The 21,193-nt window shown below is 47.4% G+C and overlaps 1 protein-coding gene across 1 annotated transcript in view; it reads right to left on the bottom strand.

The window, feature by feature from the left end:
- Positions 1–1,509: 1,509 nt before the first annotated feature.
- Positions 1,510–21,193, bottom strand: part of LOC115474517 (aldehyde oxidase 1-like) — a 221,257-nt gene continuing 201,573 nt past the window's right edge. The window contains exons 34-35 of the mRNA XM_030210007.1: positions 18,250–18,417; positions 1,510–2,901 (exon numbers count right to left, since the gene is read on the bottom strand). Of these exons, the coding sequence (XP_030065867.1) occupies positions 2,851–2,901; positions 18,250–18,417 (219 nt within the window). The 3' untranslated portion in view covers positions 1,510–2,850. The remainder of the gene's footprint in view (positions 2,902–18,249; positions 18,418–21,193) is intronic.

Raw genomic sequence — 21,193 nt, 5'->3', positions numbered from 1 at the left:
TAACAGAAACGAAGATATAGGAGGAAGTTAATATAAATAGTGCTACAAACCTTGAAAAAGACTGTTCTGAAAAAATTCGTCATGAGCGCTGCTCGCACTGTTAGTGGTATAAATGAAAAAATGTATTTCTGAGGAGCAGGGCTTTAAACAGAAAAAGGCGCCAAAAAAAATTCTACGTACAAACGCTAAACCGGAAGTGATATCTCGGGAAGAATATTAAATTACTAGTGCACTGTGCGTTCCGCAAATAATGCAGGTCAAAAAATTGATTTCGAAAGAGATGTGTTTGAAAGCGGAAAAGGCGCTAAAAAAAGGGTAAAAAACAGATTAGAGAAAATCGCTAAACCGGAAGTGACGTTCCGGGGTATAATGAAAACTTTACAATAATGGTTAGTGCTCCTCAATACATCATATACTATTTTTTCCTTTTTTTCAATGAGTAAGCTTTTTATTTGATTTTCTACATATCATTTGACAGACTGCTGTAAGATTTCCAGAGCAGTTTCACCGTCATCACTCTGCAGCACTCTGCACAGCAGGTTAGTCTTGTCAATAAACACAATATCATTTTTTTGAGTAAGTACTTCTCTAATTTATATTTTTGTGATCTTTCCCACTCATTCAAATTTGCTATTTTTTTCCCATATATTCTTTTTCTATAAGTAATGCGGTTATGTATTATGAAAATCAACAAGGTTCTCTATGATTTCCTCACAGCTCTTTCTCCACAATTTTTTAATTCATTTAGTTGATTTTAAACTTTTGATTAATATTATTATATTCTCTAAATGTATGTTATCTTAATACAGCACATGTAAGCATACATAAAAAAATTTTTTTTATTTATTTTTTACATGTATGTGTAACTTTTATCGTTTCATATTTATTGTTTAAATTTATGCGTATATATACATTTTGAATTATTTATATATGACATGTTTTTGTATTGTATTATTATTTCATAAAATCATATACAGTATTTTTATAATCAGTTTTATTATTTGCATTATATGTGTTTTATTTCATTTATTATTAATATTTTTTTTGTTGTCCTGTTATCACACATATCATATATAAATGTACTTTTTATAGACTCCTGATGCAGGCTTGACGGCCGAAACACGACGTGTCGAGTCTTCAAATATCCAATAAAGTTTTTATTTAAGAACGTCTTCCAGCGTCTGGTTTCCTTGGTCGTACTCCCACTTTTTGCACATTGTGCATAGCAGATGTGCATAAAAATGAAATTACCGCATGGGCCATGTGGTAGCCGAGTGGTAACTCTGAATTAGCGTGTGCTGGGCGCGTGTAGGCTCCTACCTGGCTTAGTAAAATGGCCCCTTTGTTTTGTTTAGTTTCCTATGTCATTTATGGGAATTTTCATTTTGTTAATTTTTTAAGGTAATAAACAGAAATAAAGCAAAACAGAAAAGAAAATAAGATGATACCTTTTTTATTGGACTAACGTAATACATTTTTGATCAGCTTTCGAAGGTTACTCTTCTTCCTCAGATCAATGTTAATTTTTAATAAAGCTTTTTTTGTTTCTTGAGCAATATTCATTATTAGTGTGCACTCTTTTGAAAAGAGAGTGCACACTAATAGGAAATAGTGAGCACTACTCGTGAAGATTATACATATTGGGTAATGGTGCACACTTTTTCCGAACATTATATGCATGCATACACTATCCCCCTAATTCTAGAAAATTGCACACCCAAATTTGCAACTAGTGCCCAAATGTTAGTTGTGTGCATAACTTAATTTAATAATAAGCTGCTAATTGGTATTAACAAACAATAATTGGTTACAATTGGCACTGATTAGCAGTTACTTATGTAACTACCCTTATCGGTATTCTATAAGTTGCATGCTCAAATTCCAGAACATGCAACTTCATGGGGGGCATGGAACTGGAAGGGCATGGGAGGATCAAGGCTGGCTATAGAATTTACGTGCCTAATTGCTTACAGGTAGGCATGAGCATTTACACCAGCCATTAATCTAGCATAAATGCTCACACCTACAGTTTGGATTTAAATGTGGATTTACGCTAGTATTCTAAAATGGTAGTTGCACACACAACTGCTGTTCTAGAATTTTCACTTAGGATGCACCATCCCGGTGCCCAACTTTAGGCAATCTGTATAGAATTGCCCCCTATTTTCACATGCTTGGGTTCAGAAGGATGTAATCGGTGTCTTAAATTACCAGTGCCTCAAATGAATGCATTCCATTACAGTTTCAGACTGGACTGTAAGTTTAGATCCTCTGTTGAAGAAACGTAGGTTGCTTTAAAACAACATTCTGAAACAAGTGTGAAGTCTTTTCAGGCATGAAATCCTGTTGCATATAATATGCTTATGGAAAATAAACCAATGAGGCAGACCTTGTGAAAAAACAATGTCTTTATTAGTAGATCAAAAGCTCCCAGATATTCAACATAAAATGCCCAACATGGCCATGTTTCGCTTGTTTAAAAATGGCTGCGTCTGGGGCAGTGGGTTACCAGCTGATATAAAACTTAGAAAAAGAAAACAAAAACAGACTGGTGTGGCTGTTAAAACATAGAAAGCTAGATTCTGGGAACAGTCTCTCAAAAAAAACACTGTGGTTGAAGTTTTGTATCAGCTGGTGACCCCCCTGCTCCAGCACAGCCATTTTTATACAGGCGAAACATGGCCATGTCGGGCATTTTATGTTGAATATCTGGGACCTTTTAATCTACTAATAAAGACATTGTGTTTTTACAAGGTCGACCTCATTGTTTTATCTTCTGTATTGGATTTTACGGACCGACTGCCTTGTTGTTTTCTGACTATAATATGCTTATGCCATCTTAGCTGTTACTCAAACGTTGATCGCCCATGGAGTATAGGATCCAGGGTCATCTCTTGGAATCTACAAGAAAGAATAAAATGAATTATATTCTATTTTTAATAATATTCATTCTGGTAAATGCCATATTTAGGCCCTTATTTGATAGTTTATAGTTATAATTTATGTTTCAACATTTTTAATATCAAATGTATCACAAACTGCTCATCAACACATTTCAGTTACAACATAGTTTCAAATCACCATCTCTAAGCAGATAGAGCATAATAATGATAACCTCATCTTTTCGTAACATTATGCTTCCTAACCCATCCCTACCCATACCTCCCCTACTCCCAACATTGTTCCTGCGGCACTATGCAGTACAGCCAAACATATCAAAGAACATGAGCAATTTCTTTATAAAACCAACTTAATAACTAAGAATACATAACCACGGGACCGTGGCACCCTCTATGTTGCACATTATTTGACAATCCAATTAAAGTACCGTGCCGGTGACTTTGTTCCTTATAGCCACCTTTCTTCTGGCTAAACCATATATTATAACACTAAACTATATGAAAAGCACTACATATCCATCAAAAACTTATTTTAAATTACATTACATTACAGATCTGAGTAGCCACTATTTCCCATGTACTAGAACCCTCCCCCCATGTCCCCCCTATTATAGTTATAACTTAATAAAATTTGCTATACAGCTTAAACTGACTTTGCAGAGGCTAAAATTTAAAATTAAGGAGGACACAGAAAAGGAACTCCATTATTAATAGGACAGGGAAGAATATACAAAGAGTAGAGTTTAATCAGATGTGAGTAGAAAAAAAAGGGGGGCCAGAGAGTCTCAATCAGGTAAATTCCAGTCAGTTCAAGTTGTCAAAAGATAGGGTAAAAAGCCATGTTTTCAATTCAGATTTAAATGGAAAGTTACTTCGAATGGGTAAAGGAAGACTGTTCCAGATATGGGGTACAAGAAAATAGAAAGCAATATGCTCTAGTTGAGCAGCTCTGGGACTAGGTAAGAAAAGGTAATGGTCAAAACAGAAATAGTTGTATTTACATATGTATATCACATGCATGTGCAAACACTAATTTCAGAAAGCTGCTATGGAGGAGATTCTACATATGACACTAAAAAAATCGGCGCTGAAATCAGTGCTGTGTATTTTATAATCAGCAACTAAATTTAGGCGCCGATTATAGAATACACTTAGTTGATATTTCAGCGCCGATATCTGTGCGCATCCATTTACGCCAAAGAAAACCTGGTGTAAATCTCAGTGCGTAGATTGAGGCACACTGGGTCATATTCTATAACTAGGCGCCTAAATTTTGGAACGCCTATGAAACGCCCATTTCCCCCCCCCCCCCCATAAACATGCCCCTTTTTGCCTCCACACATTAGACGTTTGGCGCACATCGTTACAAGGTACGCTTAGCGAGTTGTGCGCCTAAATTCTAATCAGTACCAATTAGTGCTCATTATTGCTTGTTAAGTGCTGTTTTCAACGCTCATGAGCTTATTAAGCCAATTAAGTTACACACGGTGTTATAGATTCCGCGCTGATTTCAGCGCCTAAATCTAAGCACACTATATAGAATCCGGAGGTATTTGCATGTGGAGATGCACATCATGCAGAGGTTTCAAGTAACATAGTAACATAATAGATGACGGCAGAAAAAGACCTGCATGGTCCATCCAGTCTGCCCAATAAGATAAACTCATATGTGCTTCTTTTTGTGTATACCTTACCTTGATTTGTACCTGTCCTTTTCAGGGCACAGACCGTGTAAGTCTGCCCAGCACTATCCCCGCCTCCCGCCACCGGCTCTGCCACCCAATCTCGGCTAAGCTCCTTAGGATCCATTCCTTCTGAACAGGATTCCTTTATGTTTATCCCACGCGTGCTTGAATTCTGTTACCGTTTTCATTTCCACCACCTCCCGCGGGAGGGCATTCCAAGCATCCACTACTCTCTCCGTGAAAAAATACTTCCTGACATTTTTCTTGAGTCTGCCCTCCTTCAATCTCATTTCATGTCCTCTCGTTCTACCTCCTTCGCATCTCCGGAAAGGGTTCGTTTGCGGATTAATACTTTTCAAATATTTGAACATCTGTATCATATTACCCCTGTTTCTCCTTTCTTCCAAAGTAGGTTTGATCTGGGCAGGCCTTGAGTGGGATTATATCTACATGTGTATTCCTCATTTTATAAACAGAATACACGTGTAGAGGGAAGAATTTCCATGTTTGTTTTTATATTAGTTTAACGGCACACATGCTTTTAAAAGGTGCTCATTTTGGTCATTCTCCTTAATCCAGGGCAGTTTATTTCCACCTCTAAAAAGAAACTGAGTTAAAATTGTGGCCTTACAACTTGGTTGGTGGCACTTAGATGTCTAGGTTTGTAAATGGAGCAGCTACATATGGAAGCTACAAAATTGCCACATCCACATGTACAGTAAGTACTAATATCTCCATGTGGAAGTTGCCTGGATTTGTGCTATTCATTTTTTCAACATGTGCATGGTGTCTGGAAAAAATGAGACCTCCAACATTTTTCCAAATAACCCACAAACATTCTACTGTAGCAGAAATGTCTGCCTGAAATTCAAGACTTTTTTTGAGTACTTTAGTTTTCAACAGCTTGTAAAACAGTTGAGCTCTTAATTAACAATATCCTCAGAATTCATTGCGCCAACAACTCAGTGTCGTCGACGTCTTCGTGAACATGTCAAGGTTGAAGGAGGACAGTTTGAACACAAATCATGGATTGACTAAGAAATAAATCCATTAATGTATTTTCAAAGGTCATACTAAATGTTTAAACAATTACAAAATATTTAGAAACTATGCAAGGGGTTCCTTTTTCTGGGAACTGTGCATATTTGCAAGGGGACATACACAGGAGCAGAGCAAAGACTGGATATAGGCGGGGGCTCCCATTTACATGTATAACTTGCGGAATACTATAAACTACGTGTGTCCTTGCCACAACTGGGTGCTTGCATAGGAGAATCAATATCAGGTTATGCTAGTACAGTACAGTCTCGATTATCCGACCTTTGCTAATCGTTTTCTGGCTTCACATACTGCAAGGAAGCCATCTTTAAGCCATATTTAAGCCGAGACCGTACTTCTCTGCAAGGGAGCCATGCTTTGCAGCTGATAATCCTTCGTGCGCCCCTCATTCGAGTTAAGAAGTGTGTGGCTTCTCTTCCTGTTTGTGATTTGAGCCCATGCTTGTATGCATGAATTTTTGGATCTGGGATCCTGCTTTTGCAGTGAGGGAAACGTTTCTTGATTTGAGACAATGCTTTCATGCGTTACTTGTTTTTTTTTTTTCGAGACCATGGTTCTATTCATAGGAACCATACTTTTTTTGATTTGGGACCCCTCTTGTGCAGCGAGTGTTCCATTGAAGAAGTTTTAAGCTGAGATCCTTGGATTTATAACATTACAGCATGGCAATAATATTTGCACCTGGGAACCCACTTGTGCAGCGAGGGAACCATTGGAAATGTTTTGAGGGGAGACCTTGCTTTTACAGTATGGCATCAATTTTTGGCCAGTCAAAAGAGGAAAAAAGTTGTTTTGTCTACAGAGCAGAAACTTTTGCAGAAAGGAAGTGCTAAAGAAAGTGAGCATTAAAGATGTTTTGAGCTAAGACCTTGCTTTCCTGTCAGGGAACCATTTTTGATCTGAGATTGTGTTTTTGCAGAAATCTTTGAGCCACTATTGACTTGACAGCCTGCTTTTTTTTTTTTGTTACATTTGTACCCCCATGATTTTCCCCACTCATTGTGGCTTACATGGGGCAATGGAGGGTTAAGTGACTTGCCCAGAGTCACAAGGAGCTGAGTGTGCCTGAAGTGGGAATTGAACTCAGTTCCTCAGGACCAACGTCCAGCACCCTAACCACTAGGCCACTCCTACACTCTGAGAGAGATCTATTTTTGATCTGAAGCCATGTTTTAGCAGAAACAGAACCATGGTAATATTCTTATGCACAATGAGTTTTATGCTGTACCATATGTACACCTACTGTATTCCTGTTTGCTCATTTAAATTTACAGCACTTTCTTTATTCTTACTCTCATTCCTAGATCCGGAGGATTTCCAGTTGCAGTTCTGCTGTCTTGAGACATGGGGCTCTGTTTGGTTCTGCTGTCTTGATTTTTGCTTTATACAGTATTGGTATTGACTGGAGAAGTAAATCGAATGAGGCTGAGCATGCGTGATCTTGAGAAATGGGGCTCTGCTTGGTGTTATATTTCTGTATATGCAGTTGATAAATATGGTTTCCCTTTCTCGGTTCAATATTTCTGTTCATATTGCCTGCTGTAAAATTCCTGTGCTGTCTATATTGCTCACGTTGTCTGCTCTACAAATGTTTTCATTTTGTTGTTGTTGCTGTTTAGTGTTAGTAAACAATATTTTAATTAAATGGAAAGGGGACTTGATATACCACATTTCTGTGGTATTTTGCAACTACATTCAAAGTGGTTTATTTTATTTTTGTTACATTTGTACCCCACACTTTCCCACTCATGGCAGGCAATGAAGGGTTAAGTGACTTGCCCAGAGTCACAAGGAGCTGCCTATGCCAGGAATTGAACTCAGTTCCTCAGGACCAAAGTCCACCACCCTAACCACTAGGCCACTCCTCCACTCCACTTATTTTGTACCTGGGGCAATGGAGGGTTAAGTGACTTGTCCACAGTCACAAGGGGCTGTAGTGGGAATTGAACCCATTTCCCCAGGATCAAAGTCTGCTGCACTAACCACTAGGCTACTCCTCCACTACAAGATACCCTATGTCTGTTCTTTGTGCATAAAGTATGATTTCCATGTGTTGTTTGAGGGGTTCCCATTGTTTTCCATATTATCCAACTTTTCACTTATCCAAAACAGTGCCGGTCCCTTTTACATCGGATAATCGAGAATCTACTGTATTGTATAACCAAACCTGGGGGATCTGTTACTAAAGCTTAGCTCGAGTTATCTGCAGTAGGGCCCATAGAAATAAAATGGGCTCAGCTGCAGATAACTCAAGCTAAGCTTTAGTAAAAGACCCCCCTAGACACCTACTAACTATTACTCTTGTGGTGGAAAGTGTCAGCCCCCTCCTAAAAAAACAAAACCTACTGTACCCACATATAGGTGACACTTGCAGCCATAAGGGCTATTGTAGTGTTGTACAGTTGGGTACAGTAGGTTTTTGGTGGGTTTTGAAGGGTCACCATCAAACCTATAAATGGCAAGTGACCGACTCACCTGCAAATGCGCAGTAGAGACTTCCCTCTCTGTCCCACCCCCAAGACGTGATGACGGGGGGAGGGGGCGGGACAGAGAGGGAAACTGCGCGGAAGGGGAGGGAGGGAACCGCTGACGTCGCTACCGCTGCCCCCCCCCCCAAGGTAGCCGCTACCCGCCCCCCCCCCCCCCGGAGTCGCCACCCCCCCCCTTCACCCGGCCCGGGCCCTCTCTTCGTTATTCAACTTACAGCAGCGCCGAAACAGCAGCAAGCAGCAGCTCCCGTTGGCCTTCCTTCACTGCCTGTGCCCCGCCCTCGCCGACGTGACGTCACACGAGGGCGAGGCACAGGCAGTGAAGGAAGGCCAACGGGAGCTGCTGCTTGCTGCTGTTTCGGCGCTGCTGTAAGTTGAATAACGAAGAGAGGGCCCGGGCCGGGTGAAGGGGGGGGTGGTGGCGACTCCCGGGGGGGGGGCGGTAGCGGCTACCTTGGGGGGGGGAGGGGACATGGGAGGTCTCAGAAGGAGGGGGGCCTTGGAGCTGGGAGGGCTGGACTGAAGGGGGCCTTCCAGCTGGCTGGGAAGAAGGGGGGTGCCTTGGAACTGGGAGGGAGGGAAGGGGGCCTTGGGAGCTGGGGGGGGCCTTGGGAGCTGGGGGGGCCTGGGGCCTTGGAACTGGGAGGGAGGGAGGGCGGGGGGCCTTGCAGCTGGGAAGGGGGGAGGACTGGAGCCTTGGAGCTGGGAGGAAGGGCAGGGGGGCCCTTACAGTTGTGAGGGAGAGCCTTACAGTTGTGAGGGAGAGCAGGGGGCCTTGGAACTGGGAGGGAGGGAGGGAGGGAAGGAAGGGGGCCTTGGGAGCTGGGGGGGGCCTTGGGCCTTGGAACTGGGAGGGAAGGCGGGGGGCCTTGCAGCTGGGAAGGGGGGAGGACTGGAGCCTTGGAGCTGGGAGGGAGGGCAGGGGGGCCCTTACAGTTGTGAGGGAGAGCAGGGGGCCTTGGAACTGGGAGGGAGGGAGGGAAGGGGGCCTTGGGAGCTGGGGGGGCCTTGGAACTGGGAGGGAGGGAGGGCGGGGGGTCTTGCAGCTGGGAAGGGGGGAGGACTGGAGCCTTGGAGCTGGGAGGGAGGGCAGGGGGGCCCTTACAGTTGTGAGGGAGAGCAGGGGGGCCCTGGAACTGGGAGGGAGGGAGGGAAGGGGGCCTTGGGAGCTGGGGGGGAGGGCGGGAAGGGGGCCTTGGAACTGGGAGGGAGGGAGGGAGGGAAGGGCGCCTTGGGAGCTGGGGGGGAGGGCCTGGGGCCTTGGAACTGGGAGGGAGGGAGGGCAGGCAGGGGGCCTTGCAGCTGGGAAGGGGGGAGGACTGGAGCCTTGGAGCTGGGAGGGAGGGAATGGGGGCCCTTACAGTTGTGAGGGAATGGGGCCCCTTACAGTTGTGAGGGAGAGCAGGGGGCCTTGGAACTGGGAGGGAGGGAAGGGGGCCTTGGGAGCTGGGGGGAGGGCCTGGGGCCTTGGAACTGGGAGGGAGGGAGGGCAGGGGGCCTTGCAGCTGGGAAGGGGGGAGGACTGGAGCCTTGGAGCTGGGAGGGAGGGACAGAGGGGGCCTTGGAGCTGGCAGGGAAGGAGGATGGCAGGGGGCCTTGCAGCTGCAACGGGAGGGGGGGCCTTGGGAAAAAAAACATTCCAATATGCGCCCGTTTTAACGGGCTTAACGGCTAGTCAAACATATAAACGGCGAGTGACCGAAGCGAATGCTACATACCTGTAGAAGGTATTCTCCGAGGACAGCAGGCTGATTGTTCTCACTGATGGGTGACGTCCACGGCAGCCCCTCCAATCGGAAACTTCTCTAGCAAAGCCCTTTGCTAGTCCTCGCGCGCCCGCGCGCACCGCGCATGCGCGGCCGTCTTCCCGCCCGAAACCGGCTCGAGCCGGCCAGTCCAGTATGTAGCAAGACAATACACTTCAAGGGAAGACACAACTCCAACGGGGAGGCGGGTGGGTTTGTGAGAACAATCAGCCTGCTGTCCTCGGAGAATACCTTCTACAGGTATGTAGCATTCGCTTTCTCCGAGGACAAGCAGGCTGCTTGTTCTCACTGATGGGGTATCCCTAGCCCCCAGGCTCACTCAAAACAACAACCATGGTCAATTGGGCCTCGCAACGGTGAGGACATAACTGAGATTGACCTAAAAAATTTACCAACTAACTGAGAGTGCAACCTGGAACAGAACAAACAGGGCCCTCGGGGGGTGGAGTTGGATCCTAAAGCCCAAACAGGTTCTGAAGAACTGACTGCCCGAACCGACTGTCGCGTCGGGTATCCTGCTGCAGGCAGTAATGAGATGTGAATGTGTGGACAGATGACCACGTCGCAGCTTTGCAAATTTCTTCAATGGAGGCTGACTTCAAGTGGGCTACCGACGCAGCCATGGCTCTAACATTATGAGCCGTGACATGACCCTCAAGAGCCAGCCCCGCCTGGGCGTAAGTGAAGGAAATGCAATCTGCTAGCCAATTGGATATGGTGCGTTTCCCAACAGCCACTCCCCTCCTATTGGGATCAAAAGAAACAAACAATTGGGCGGACTGTCTGTGGGGCTGTGTCCGCTCCAGGTAGAAGGCCAATGCTCTCTTGCAGTCCAATGTGTGCAGCTGACGTTCAGCGGGGCAGGAATGAGGACGGGGAAAGAATGTTGGCAAGACAATTGACTGGTTCAGATGGAACTCCGACACGACCTTTGGCAAGAACTTAGGGTGAGTGCGGAGGACTACTCTGTTATGATGAAATTTGGTGTAAGGGGCCTGGGCTACCAGGGCCTGAAGCTCACTGACTCTACGAGCTGAAGTAACTGCCACCAAGAAAATGACCTTCCAGGTCAAGTACTTCAGATGGCAAGAATTCAGTGGCTCAAAAGGAGGTTTCATCAGCTGGGTGAGAACGACATTGAGATCCCATGACACTGTAGGAGGCTTGACAGGGGGCTTTGACAAAAGCAAACCTCTCATGAAGCGAACAACTAAAGGCCGTCCTGAGATCGGCTTACCTTCCACATGGTAATGGTATGCACTGATTGCGCTAAGGTGAACTCTTACAGAGTTGGTCTTGAGACCAGACTCAGACAAGTGCAGAAGGTATTCAAGCAGGGTCTGTGTAGGACAAGAGCGAGGAGCTAGGGCCTTGCTGTCACACCAGACGGCAAACCTCCTCCACAGAAAGAAGTAACAGTGGAATCTTTCCTGGAAGCAAGCAAGACGCGGGAGACACCCTCTGACAGACCCAAAGAGGCAAAGTCTACGCTCTCAACATCCAGGCCGTGAGAGCCAGGGACCGGAGGCTGGGATGCAGAAGAGCCCCTTCGTCCTGCGTGATGAGGGTCGGAAAACACTCCAATCTCCACGGTTCTTCGGAGGATAACTCCAGAAGAAGAGGGAACCAGATCTGACGCGGCCAAAAAGGAGCAATCAGAATCATGGTGCCTCGGTCTTGCTTGAGTTTCAACAAAGTCTTCCCCACCAGAGGAATGGGAGGATAAGCATACAGCAGGCCCTCCCCCCAATCCAGGAGGAAGGCATCCGATGCCAGTCTGCCGGGGGCCTGAAGCCTGGAACAGAACTGAGGGACTTTGTGGTTCACTCGAGATGCGAAGAGATCCACCAAGGGGGTGCCCCACGCTTGGAAGATCTGGCGCACTACTCGGGAGTTGAGCGACCACTCGTGAGGTTGCATAATCCTGCTCAACCTGTCGGCCAGACTGTTGTTTACGCCTGCCAGATATGTGGCTTGGAGCCCCATGCCGTGACGGCGAGCCCAGAGCCACATGCTGACGGCTTCCTGACACAGGGGGCGAGATCCGGTGCCCCCCTGCTTGTTGACATAGTACATGGCAACCTGGTTGTCTGTCTGAATTTGGATAATTTGGTGGGACAGCCGATCTTTGAAAGCCTTCAGAGCTTTCCAGATCGCTCGCAACTCCAGGAGATTGATCTGTAGATCGCGTTCCTGGAGGGACCAGCTTCCTTGGGTGTGAAGCCCATTGACATGAGCTCCCCATCCCAGGAGAGACGCATCCGTGGTCAGCACTTTTTGTGGCTGAGGAATTTGGAAAGGACGTCCCAGAGTCAAATTGGGCCAAATCGTCCACCAATACAGGGATTCGAGAAAACTCGTGGACAGGTGGATTACGTCCTCTAGATCCCCAGCAGCCTGGAACCACTGGGAAGCTAGGGTCCATTGAGCAGATCTCATGTGAAGGCGGGCCATGGGAGTCACATGAACTGTGGAGGCCATGTGGCCCAGCAATCTCAACATCTGCCGAGCTGTGATCTGCTGGGACGCTCGCACCCGCGAGACGAGGGACAGCAAGTTGTTGGCTCTCGTCTCTGGGAGATAGGCGCGAGCCGTCCGAGAATCCAGCAGAGCTCCTATGAATTCGAGTCTCTGCACTGGGAGAAGATGGGACTTTGGGTAATTTATGACAAACCCCAGTAGCTACAGAGGCGAATAGTCAATCTGCATGGACTGCAGGGCTCCTGCCTCGGATGTGTTTCTTCACCAGCCAATCGTCGAGATATGGGAACACGGCACCCCAGCCTGCGAAGTGCCGCTGCTACTACAGCCAGGCACTTTGGGAACACCCTGGGCGCAGAGGCGAGCCCAAAGGGCAGTACAACAGTACTGGAAGTGACGTGTGCCCAGTTAAATCGCAGATACTGTCTGTGAGCTGGGATGTGTGTGTAGCATCCATCTCAAGTCCAGAGAGCATAGCAATCGTTTGCTGAATCATGGGGAGAAGGGTGCCAGGAAAGCATCCTGAACTTTTCTTTTACGAGATAGTTGTTCAGGGCCCTTAGGTCTAGGATGGGACGCCATCCCCCCTGTTTCTTTCCACAAGGAAGTACCTGGAATAGAATCCCAGCCCTTCTTGCCCGGATGGCACGGGCTCGACCGCATTGGCGCTGAGAAGGGCGGAGAGTTCCTCTGCAAGTACCTGCTGGTGCTGGAAGCTGTAAGACTGAGCTCCCGGTGGACAATTTGGAGGTTTTGAGGCCAAATTGAGGGTGTATCCTTGCCGGACTATTTGCAGAACCCACTGATCGGAGGTTATGAGAGGCCACCTTTGGTGAAAAGCTTCAACCTCCCCCCGACCGGCAGGTCGCCCCGGCACTGACACTTGGATGTCGGCTATGCTCGGCTGGAGCCAGTCAAAAGCTCGCCCCTTGCTTTTGCTGGGGAGCCGAGGGGCCTTGCTGAGGCGCACGCTGCTTGACGAGAGCGAGCGCGCTGGGGCTTAGCCTGGGCCGCAGGCTGTCGAGAAGGAGGATTGTACCTACGCTTACCAGAAGAGTAGGGAACAGTCTCCTTCCCCCAAAAAATCTTCTACCTGTAGAGGTAGAGGCTGAAGGCTGCCGGCGGGAGAACTGTTCGAATGCGGTGTCCCGCTGGTGGAGATGCTCTACCAACCTGCTCGACCTTCTCTCCAAAAATATTGTCCGCACGGCAAGGCGAGTCCGCAATCGCTGCTGGAGTCTATTCTCCAGGTCGGAGGCACGCAGCCATGAGAGCCCTGCGCATCACCACACCTTGAGCAGCGGCCCTGGACGCAACATCAAAGGTGTCATACACCCCTCTGGCCAGGAATTTTCTGCACGCCTTCAGCTGCCTGACCACCTCCTGAAAAGGCTTGGCTTGCTCAGGGGGAAGAGCATCAACCAAGCCCGCCAACTGGCCGCACATTGTTCCGCATGTGTATGCTCGTGTAGAGCTGGTAAGACTGGATTTTGGCCACGAGCATAGAAGAAGGTAGGCCTTCCTCCCAAAGGAGTCTAAGGTTCTAGAGTCTTTGCCCGGGGGCGCCGAAGCATGCTCCCTAGAACTCTTAGCCTTCTTTAGGGCCAAATCCACAACTCCAGAGTCATGAGGCAACTGGGTGCGCATCAGCTCTGGGTCCCCATGGATCCGGTACTGGGACTCGATCTTCTTGGGAATGTGGGGATTACTTAGTGGCTTGGTCCAGTTCGCAAGCAATGTCTTTTTTAGGACATGGTGCAAGGGAACAGTGGACGCTTCCTTAGGTGGAGAAGGATAGTCCAGGAGCTCAAACATTCAGCCCTGGGCTCGTCCTCCACAACCACCGGGAAGGGGATGGCCGTAGACATCTCCCGGACAAGGAAGCGAAAGACAGACTCTCAGGAGGAGAAAGCTGTCTTTCAGGAGAGGGAGTGGGATCAGAAGGAAGACCCTCAGACTCCTCGTCAGAGAAATATCTGGGGTCTTCCTCTTCCTCCCACGAGGCCTCACCCTCGGTGTCAGACACAAGTTCACGAACCTGTGTCTGCAACCTCGCCCGGCTTGACTCTGTGGAGCCACGTCCACGATGGGGGCGTCGAGAGTAGACTCCCTCGCCCGCATCGGCGAAGCTCCCTCCGCCACGTAGTCGGGGAGAGCCCTCCTGGGAGGTGGCCGCAGTCGGCACCAGCACGCGGTACCGACGTCGGGGACCTCACCCCGGGCGAATGGGCCAGCCGGCGCCAACGCTCGACAGGTACCGGAGGCGCAAGCACCGCCGGTACCGGAGGGGTAGGGCGCAACAGCTCTCCCAGAATCCTCTGGAGAAACGGGCCGGAGGCTCTCGTTCAGAGCGGCTGCAGAGAAAGGCAAAGAGGTCGATGCAGGCGTCGACGTCAGAACCTGTTCCTGGCGAGGAGGCTGTTCCGGGCTGTCCAGAGTGGAGCGCATCGACACCTCCTGAACAGGTGAGCGGTCTCCTCGGTGCCGATGCCTGCTGGTGCCGACTCCCTCGGCGACCCAGAGCTCTTGGTGCCGACGCGGGGAGGCGACCGGGTGTCGATGCTTCTTCGACTTCTTCCGAAGCATGTCACCGGAGCTCCCCTGGCACCGACGAGGAGGACGTAGAATCCAGCCGTCGCTTTCCTCGGGGCCGAGGCCGAAGGAGGTTGGTCTCGGGGGGGCTGTACCACAGGAGCCCTCAGGGTAGGAGGAGGACCCACCCCGAAGGCTCACTCGCCACCAGCAGGGGAATGGACAGCCCTCCACCTGCACTCCTGACGATGCACCACCGTCCGACGACATCAGCAGACGAGGTCCCGGTACCACCGACGTCGATGCAGTCGCCCGATACCTTGGCGCCGATGCAGAGGCCCGATGCCTCGATGCACTTGATGCAGGGGCGGCCGAGGAAGATGGTCTGGACGCTGACGACGTCGATGCACTCGAAGATCCCGGTGCCGATGCCGCCGAAGAGCCCGAGACACAACACGTTCCACTGGGCTAATCTCGCTACCTGAGTCCGCCTTTGAAGCAGGGAACACAGACTACAGTTCTGAGGGCGGTGCTCGGCCCCCAGACACTGAAGACACGACGAGTGTCGATCAGTGAGCGAGATAACCCGGGCGCACTGGGTGCACTTCTTGAAGCCGCTGGAAGGCTTCGATGTCATGGGCGGAAAAATCACGCCGGCGAAATCAAAATCCGAAATGACGGAAAAAGAGCACCAAAAACTTTTAAGGGAGAAAATCTCGACCGAGGCCGAAAAGAGGCCTACCCCGACGACGAAAGAAAACTTATCGGGGCAAAAAGCTGGAAGTACGGGAATGGGTTAACACAAAACCCGGGGGGGGGGGGGTTTCCGGAGCACTTCCCGACACTTTTAAAGACTTTTCCGAAGAAAAACACGTCAAAAACAAGTTTGGACGCGCGAGGTCGACTTCCCGGGGCTCGACACGGCGAAAACACGACCGTACCGAGTGCGGACAAAAGAAGACTGGCCGGCTCGAGCCGGTTTCGGGCGGGAAGACGGCCGCGCATGCGCGGTGCGCGCGGGCGCGCGAGGACTAGCAAAGGGCTTTGCTAGAGAAGTTTCCGATTGGAGGGGCTGCCGTGGACGTCACCCATCAGTGAGAACAAGCAGCCTGCTTGTCCTCGGAGAAACTCACTCGCAAATGCACAGTAAAGACCCTCTCTGTCCCGCCCCCGTGTCAATACGTGATGATGGGGGCGGGACAGAGAGGGTCTCTACTGCGCAAGGGGAGGGACGAAACCGCCGTCGCTACCGCTTCCCCCCCCCCCAAGGTCGCCGCTACCACTCCCCCACCCGGAGTCGCCGCCGCCACCCACCCTCCACCCGGGCTGGGCCCTTGCTCCGCTATAGAAACAGCATCAACTCAGCACACAGCTCAGCTGAGCTGCCGTCGGCCTTCCTTCCCTGCCTGTGTCCCGCCCTCACCCACGAGGGCGGGACACAGGCAGAGGAGAAGGACGGCAGCTCATCTGAGCTGTGTGCTGCGTTCCCGCTCTGTTTCAATAGCGAAGCGAGGGCCAGGCCTGGGTGGAGGGGTGGCGGCGATTCCGGGGGGGGGGGGGCGTAGCAGTGACCTTTGAGGGGCAGCAGCGAGTTCGGCGGTGGGGGGGCCTTGCAGCGGCGAGGAGAAGGGGCCTTTCAACCCCCCCGTCCTATACTAGCCCGTTTTTACGGGCTCAACGGCTAGTACAATATAAAAGGGTAATGGTGACATGTATACCTAAGACCTTTATGTGAAGTCCACTGCAGTGCCCCACTGCTCTGCTGGGATGCCTGTGTGGCCAGTCTACTAGGAAATCTGGCTCCTCCTAAGTTCTAATGACTTGATTTTGTGTGTTTTGCATTGGGACTTTTTTTTTAATGGTCCAAAAAGATAGATGTACCACAACATCATCTAGAAAATGGACATTTTCAAAGAAAAAAGATAGATGTTTTTCTTGTTTGAAAACGGTCATTTTCACTACTTGATTTTTGGACATTTTCAGCAAAACTTCCAAAGTTGCATTTAGACGTCATATCAAAAATGCCTCTCCAACAGGCTTATTTTCGAAAGAGAAGGGCACCCATCTTTCAACACAAATCAGGAGATGGGCGACCTTCTCCCAGGGTCGCCCAAATCGGCATAATCGAAAGCTGATTTTGGGCGTCATCAACTGCTTTCCATTGTGGGGATGACCAAAGTTCACGGGGGCATGTTGGAAGCATAGAGAAGCGGGACTGGGGCATGCCTAACACATGGGCATCTTTGACTGATAATGGAAAAAAGAAGGGCGTCCCTGACGAGCACTTGGATGACTTGGTCCATTTTTTCTTGCGACCAAGCCTCAAAAAGGTGCCCGAACTGACCAGATGACCACTGGAGGGAATCGGGGATGACCTCCCCTTACTCTGCAGAGGACACTAACCGCCTCCCACCCTAAAAAACTTTTAAAATATTTTTTGCCAGCCTCAAATGTCACACCCAGCTCCCTGACAGCAGTATGCAGGTCCCTGGAGCAGTTTTAATGGCTACAATGCACTTCAGGCAGGCGGACCCAGGCCCATCCCCATCCTACCTCTTACTCTTGTGGTGGTAAATGTGAGCCCTTCAAAACCCACCAGAAACCCACTGTACCCACATGTAGGTGCCCCCCTTCACCCCTTAGGGCTATGGTAGTGTTGTACAGTTGTGGGTAGTGGGTTTGGGGGGGGTTGGGGGGCTCAGCACCCAAGGTAGGGGAGCTATGCACCTGGGAGCAATTTCTGAAGTCCACTGCCGTGCCCCCTAGGGTGCCCGGTTGGTGTCCTGGCATGTCGGGGGGACCAGTGCACTACGAATGCTGGCTCCTCCCATGACCAAATGGCTTGGATTTGGTCATTTCTGAAATGGGCGTCCTCGCTTTCCATTATCGCCGAAAATCGGGGATGACCATCTCTAAGGACGACCATCTCTAAGGTCGACCTAAATTTCTTGATTTGGGTGTCCCCGACTGTAATATCGAAATAAAAGATGGACGCCCATCTTGTTTCGATAATATGGGTTTCCCCGCCCCTTCGCCGGGACGTCCTGCGAGGATGTCCTCAGGAAAACTTGGGGGCCCCTTTCGATTATGCCCCTCCACGTGATTTAAAAAACTGATTTTTTTAAAAATGTTGTCTTTGCTTGTATATTATTGTATGTGATAATCGTGTTAACTATTATGTATGCTTTTTGTAACCCGCCCAGAACTTTGGACTGAGCAGGATATAAATTTGTTAAATGAATAAATAAACAGTGGGCTATTCTAAGGATTAAAAAACATGGGCAATAAGAATTAAAGATACTTTCATTAAAGTAGCAATTTGAAAGGAATCTTATACCATATCAGTAAAGTGATCTCCACAAGCCATCCGAATCCGTTCAGGAGTCAGTGGGCTGTTCACCATGAACTCCCTAGTTAATCCTCTTTCCTTCCGTGCAGCCATTACTGCATCTTTTATAGCAAAATACACAGAGGAGCCCAGAAACACAGCCGGTTCACCAATACCCTACAGGAAAGCAAAAACAAAAATGTTGTTTAAGAAACTGATTTGCAACAGAAGCAGAGAAAGTGATTTGGCAATTGTTACAGTACAACTGTTTCACAAAAGAGGCCCATTTCCCTTAGGAAATAAATGAAATAATTTTTGAGGAGTGCTTTAAAGCAATTGGATATTTTATTGATTTATCTATAGGTTCTACAGATGTTTTCAGGGATTTTTCAAAATTTCTATTGCAATCAGTAGAGCCCTACCTGAAAGAAAATTGTTGACTTTAGGGCTGTGATAGTTACACAGTTCTCACCCATCTCTATTTCAAAGTCTTCTTTGAAACAAGAACACATTGAGATTTTAAAAATAATTGCTCTCAGCTGCAAGATAGTGTACGATAAGACCATTTTCTATAGAAAACTTTAAAAGATAAAAATGATTATTTTCAAAAGGTGACAGCAAAACGGCTGTCCTAATTTTATCAAGGCAGTTATTCTGGCAGTAGTCTGACGCCCATCTTGTTTCAAAAATATGGGATGCCCCGCCCCTTCGTGGGGACGTCCTCAGAGATGGGTGCCCTTAGAGATGGGCGTCCCTGTTCAAAAATGCCCCACCACATCACTCAAAAAATTCTCCAACTGGAGTGGGTCAAAAAAGATAAAGTAAAACTGCCACACGCCAATATTTTTATTAGCGCACAGCCATTTATGACTTCCATTCAAAATAATGGAAATTCTGGCTAAGGTAACAAGTGGCCTCGGTGTGCAGCAATTTCACACACTCACACTACCACTGGCCAACTTTTACCGCAGCTTTGTAAAAGGACCCTATAGTGTTTCCCTTGACAGGAGATTAAACGTTTACAAGGGAACCTTAAAAAGACGGTCCCACCCATCTGTGAAACTCAGATTTCAATTGAAGACTTTCTCCTACGCTGCGTGGAAATAGCCACATTGGGGAACACCAGCTTTTAAGGGGCCCTTTTACTAAGGTGCACTGAAAAATGGCCTGCGGTAGTGTAGGTGCGGGTTTTGGTCGCACGCAGAATAATGTTTCAGCACACCTGTAAAAAAGGACTTTTTAAACATTTTTGCTGAAAAAGGACGTGCGGTAAAATGAAAATTGCCGCACGTCCATTTTGGGTCTGAGACCTTACCGCCAGCCATTGACCTAGCAGTAAAGACTCACGTGGTAACCGGGAGGCAATGACCTATGCACGCCAAATGCCACTTGGCGCACGTAGCTGATGCATGCCAGAAAATAAAAAAATATTTTTTGGGTGTGCGTTGGACGCATGTAAGCACTTACACGGCTTAGTAAAAGGGCCCCTAAAACTTTCTCACCACAAGACTACTGCTCTGTTCTCAAAACGTTTCTTACTGGTTCATATTTATTTATTTTTGTTACATTTGTACCCTGTGCTTTCCCACTCATGGCAGGCTCAATGTGGTGGGCAATGGAGAATTAAGTGACTTGCCCAGAGTCACAAGGAGCTGCCTGTGCTGGGAATTGAACTCAGTTCCTCAGGACCAAAGTCCACCACCCTAACCACTAGGCCACTCCTCCTCAATGCAATGTGGATACTTGGTAAATCTGAACGAACACTGTCGGTGAAGGTTACCACCAAACTAAAGGATATGCTTGCACAATTTCTCCCTTTGTTAAAAATCACTGACACGCCATGCATGTCGTTAATCCATGAATTAAAAAAAAATATTGGTCCAGACTACTGTTTCAATGATCAAAAAAGAGAATAGCTTTACATTGTCTATCTTGAAAATGATGAGATGTCACTCGTTTTAAATAAATACATGAAGAAGAATATTTCCTCTATTGTCCCAGTCTTGAAGGTCCTTGTGTGCTTTTTTTTGCTTTGCTTTGGTTTGTGTACCCTTAATTCCTCTTTTGTTTTCTATAAATCCCTATTCATACCAGCACATGCATGCACACAGTTACAACAGCCTTAGCACAGGTATAACATGCTGTGGAACTGTAAGGTAGACTGTTTTGTACAGGCATATAGGTGTATACTCACCTTTCTAACTAGGTATAACACATGCCCCTATGTGCTTTTATAATCTAGGTACCCCCTAAATGTGTCCAATTATCTTTTCTACTCTTAACTCTAAATTTATAGCTCTGTTTTTAGTGGCACTGTATATACGATGGTTGACATATTTAATCGGTCACTAGTTCTGTTTGAATACTAATACAAAATTAATTAGAGGAGTGTGTTCTCTCTCTCTCTAAATACATACATACATACTATATATATATATATATATATATATATATATATATATATATATATATATATATAAATGTTTTTTTATTTAGCAGTATAGCAAATAAAGGTGAACATGAACATTTCACTTGGGTTTTCTCACACATATAAACTGTAAAGTACATTCAAGTATATACAAAAGAAGGGTTTTGTTTTTTACTAGATTTATACCTATTACTACTACTAGTACTACACATTTATGTGATGCTACAGGCAGTATACAGGAGCTGTCCAGATAAATATTAGACAGGTCCTGGTCCATGGAGTCTACAGTTTGGTGGACAAGCAAACCACACAAATCAATGTTTGGAGAGACGTAGGGATTTTAAGTGAAAGGTAGTAGAACAGTTGACTTTTTCAAATGCTCCCTCAAGTGTTCTAACAATTTAGGTGGTCTACACATCTAAAAATACTTGAAAAGCAGAATCTTGGGCAAAACCAAAACTGAATATTTACACAAATAAACTTTATTATTAATAATCTGAAAAGATAGCAGTTAGGTCTACGCCT

Source organism: Microcaecilia unicolor, chromosome 7 (assembly GCF_901765095.1).
Source record: "Microcaecilia unicolor chromosome 7, aMicUni1.1, whole genome shotgun sequence".
NCBI lineage: Eukaryota > Metazoa > Chordata > Amphibia > Gymnophiona > Siphonopidae > Microcaecilia > Microcaecilia unicolor.
The sequence above is the reverse complement of the archived record's forward strand: the minus strand, read 5'-3'. Positions and strand labels throughout refer to the sequence as shown.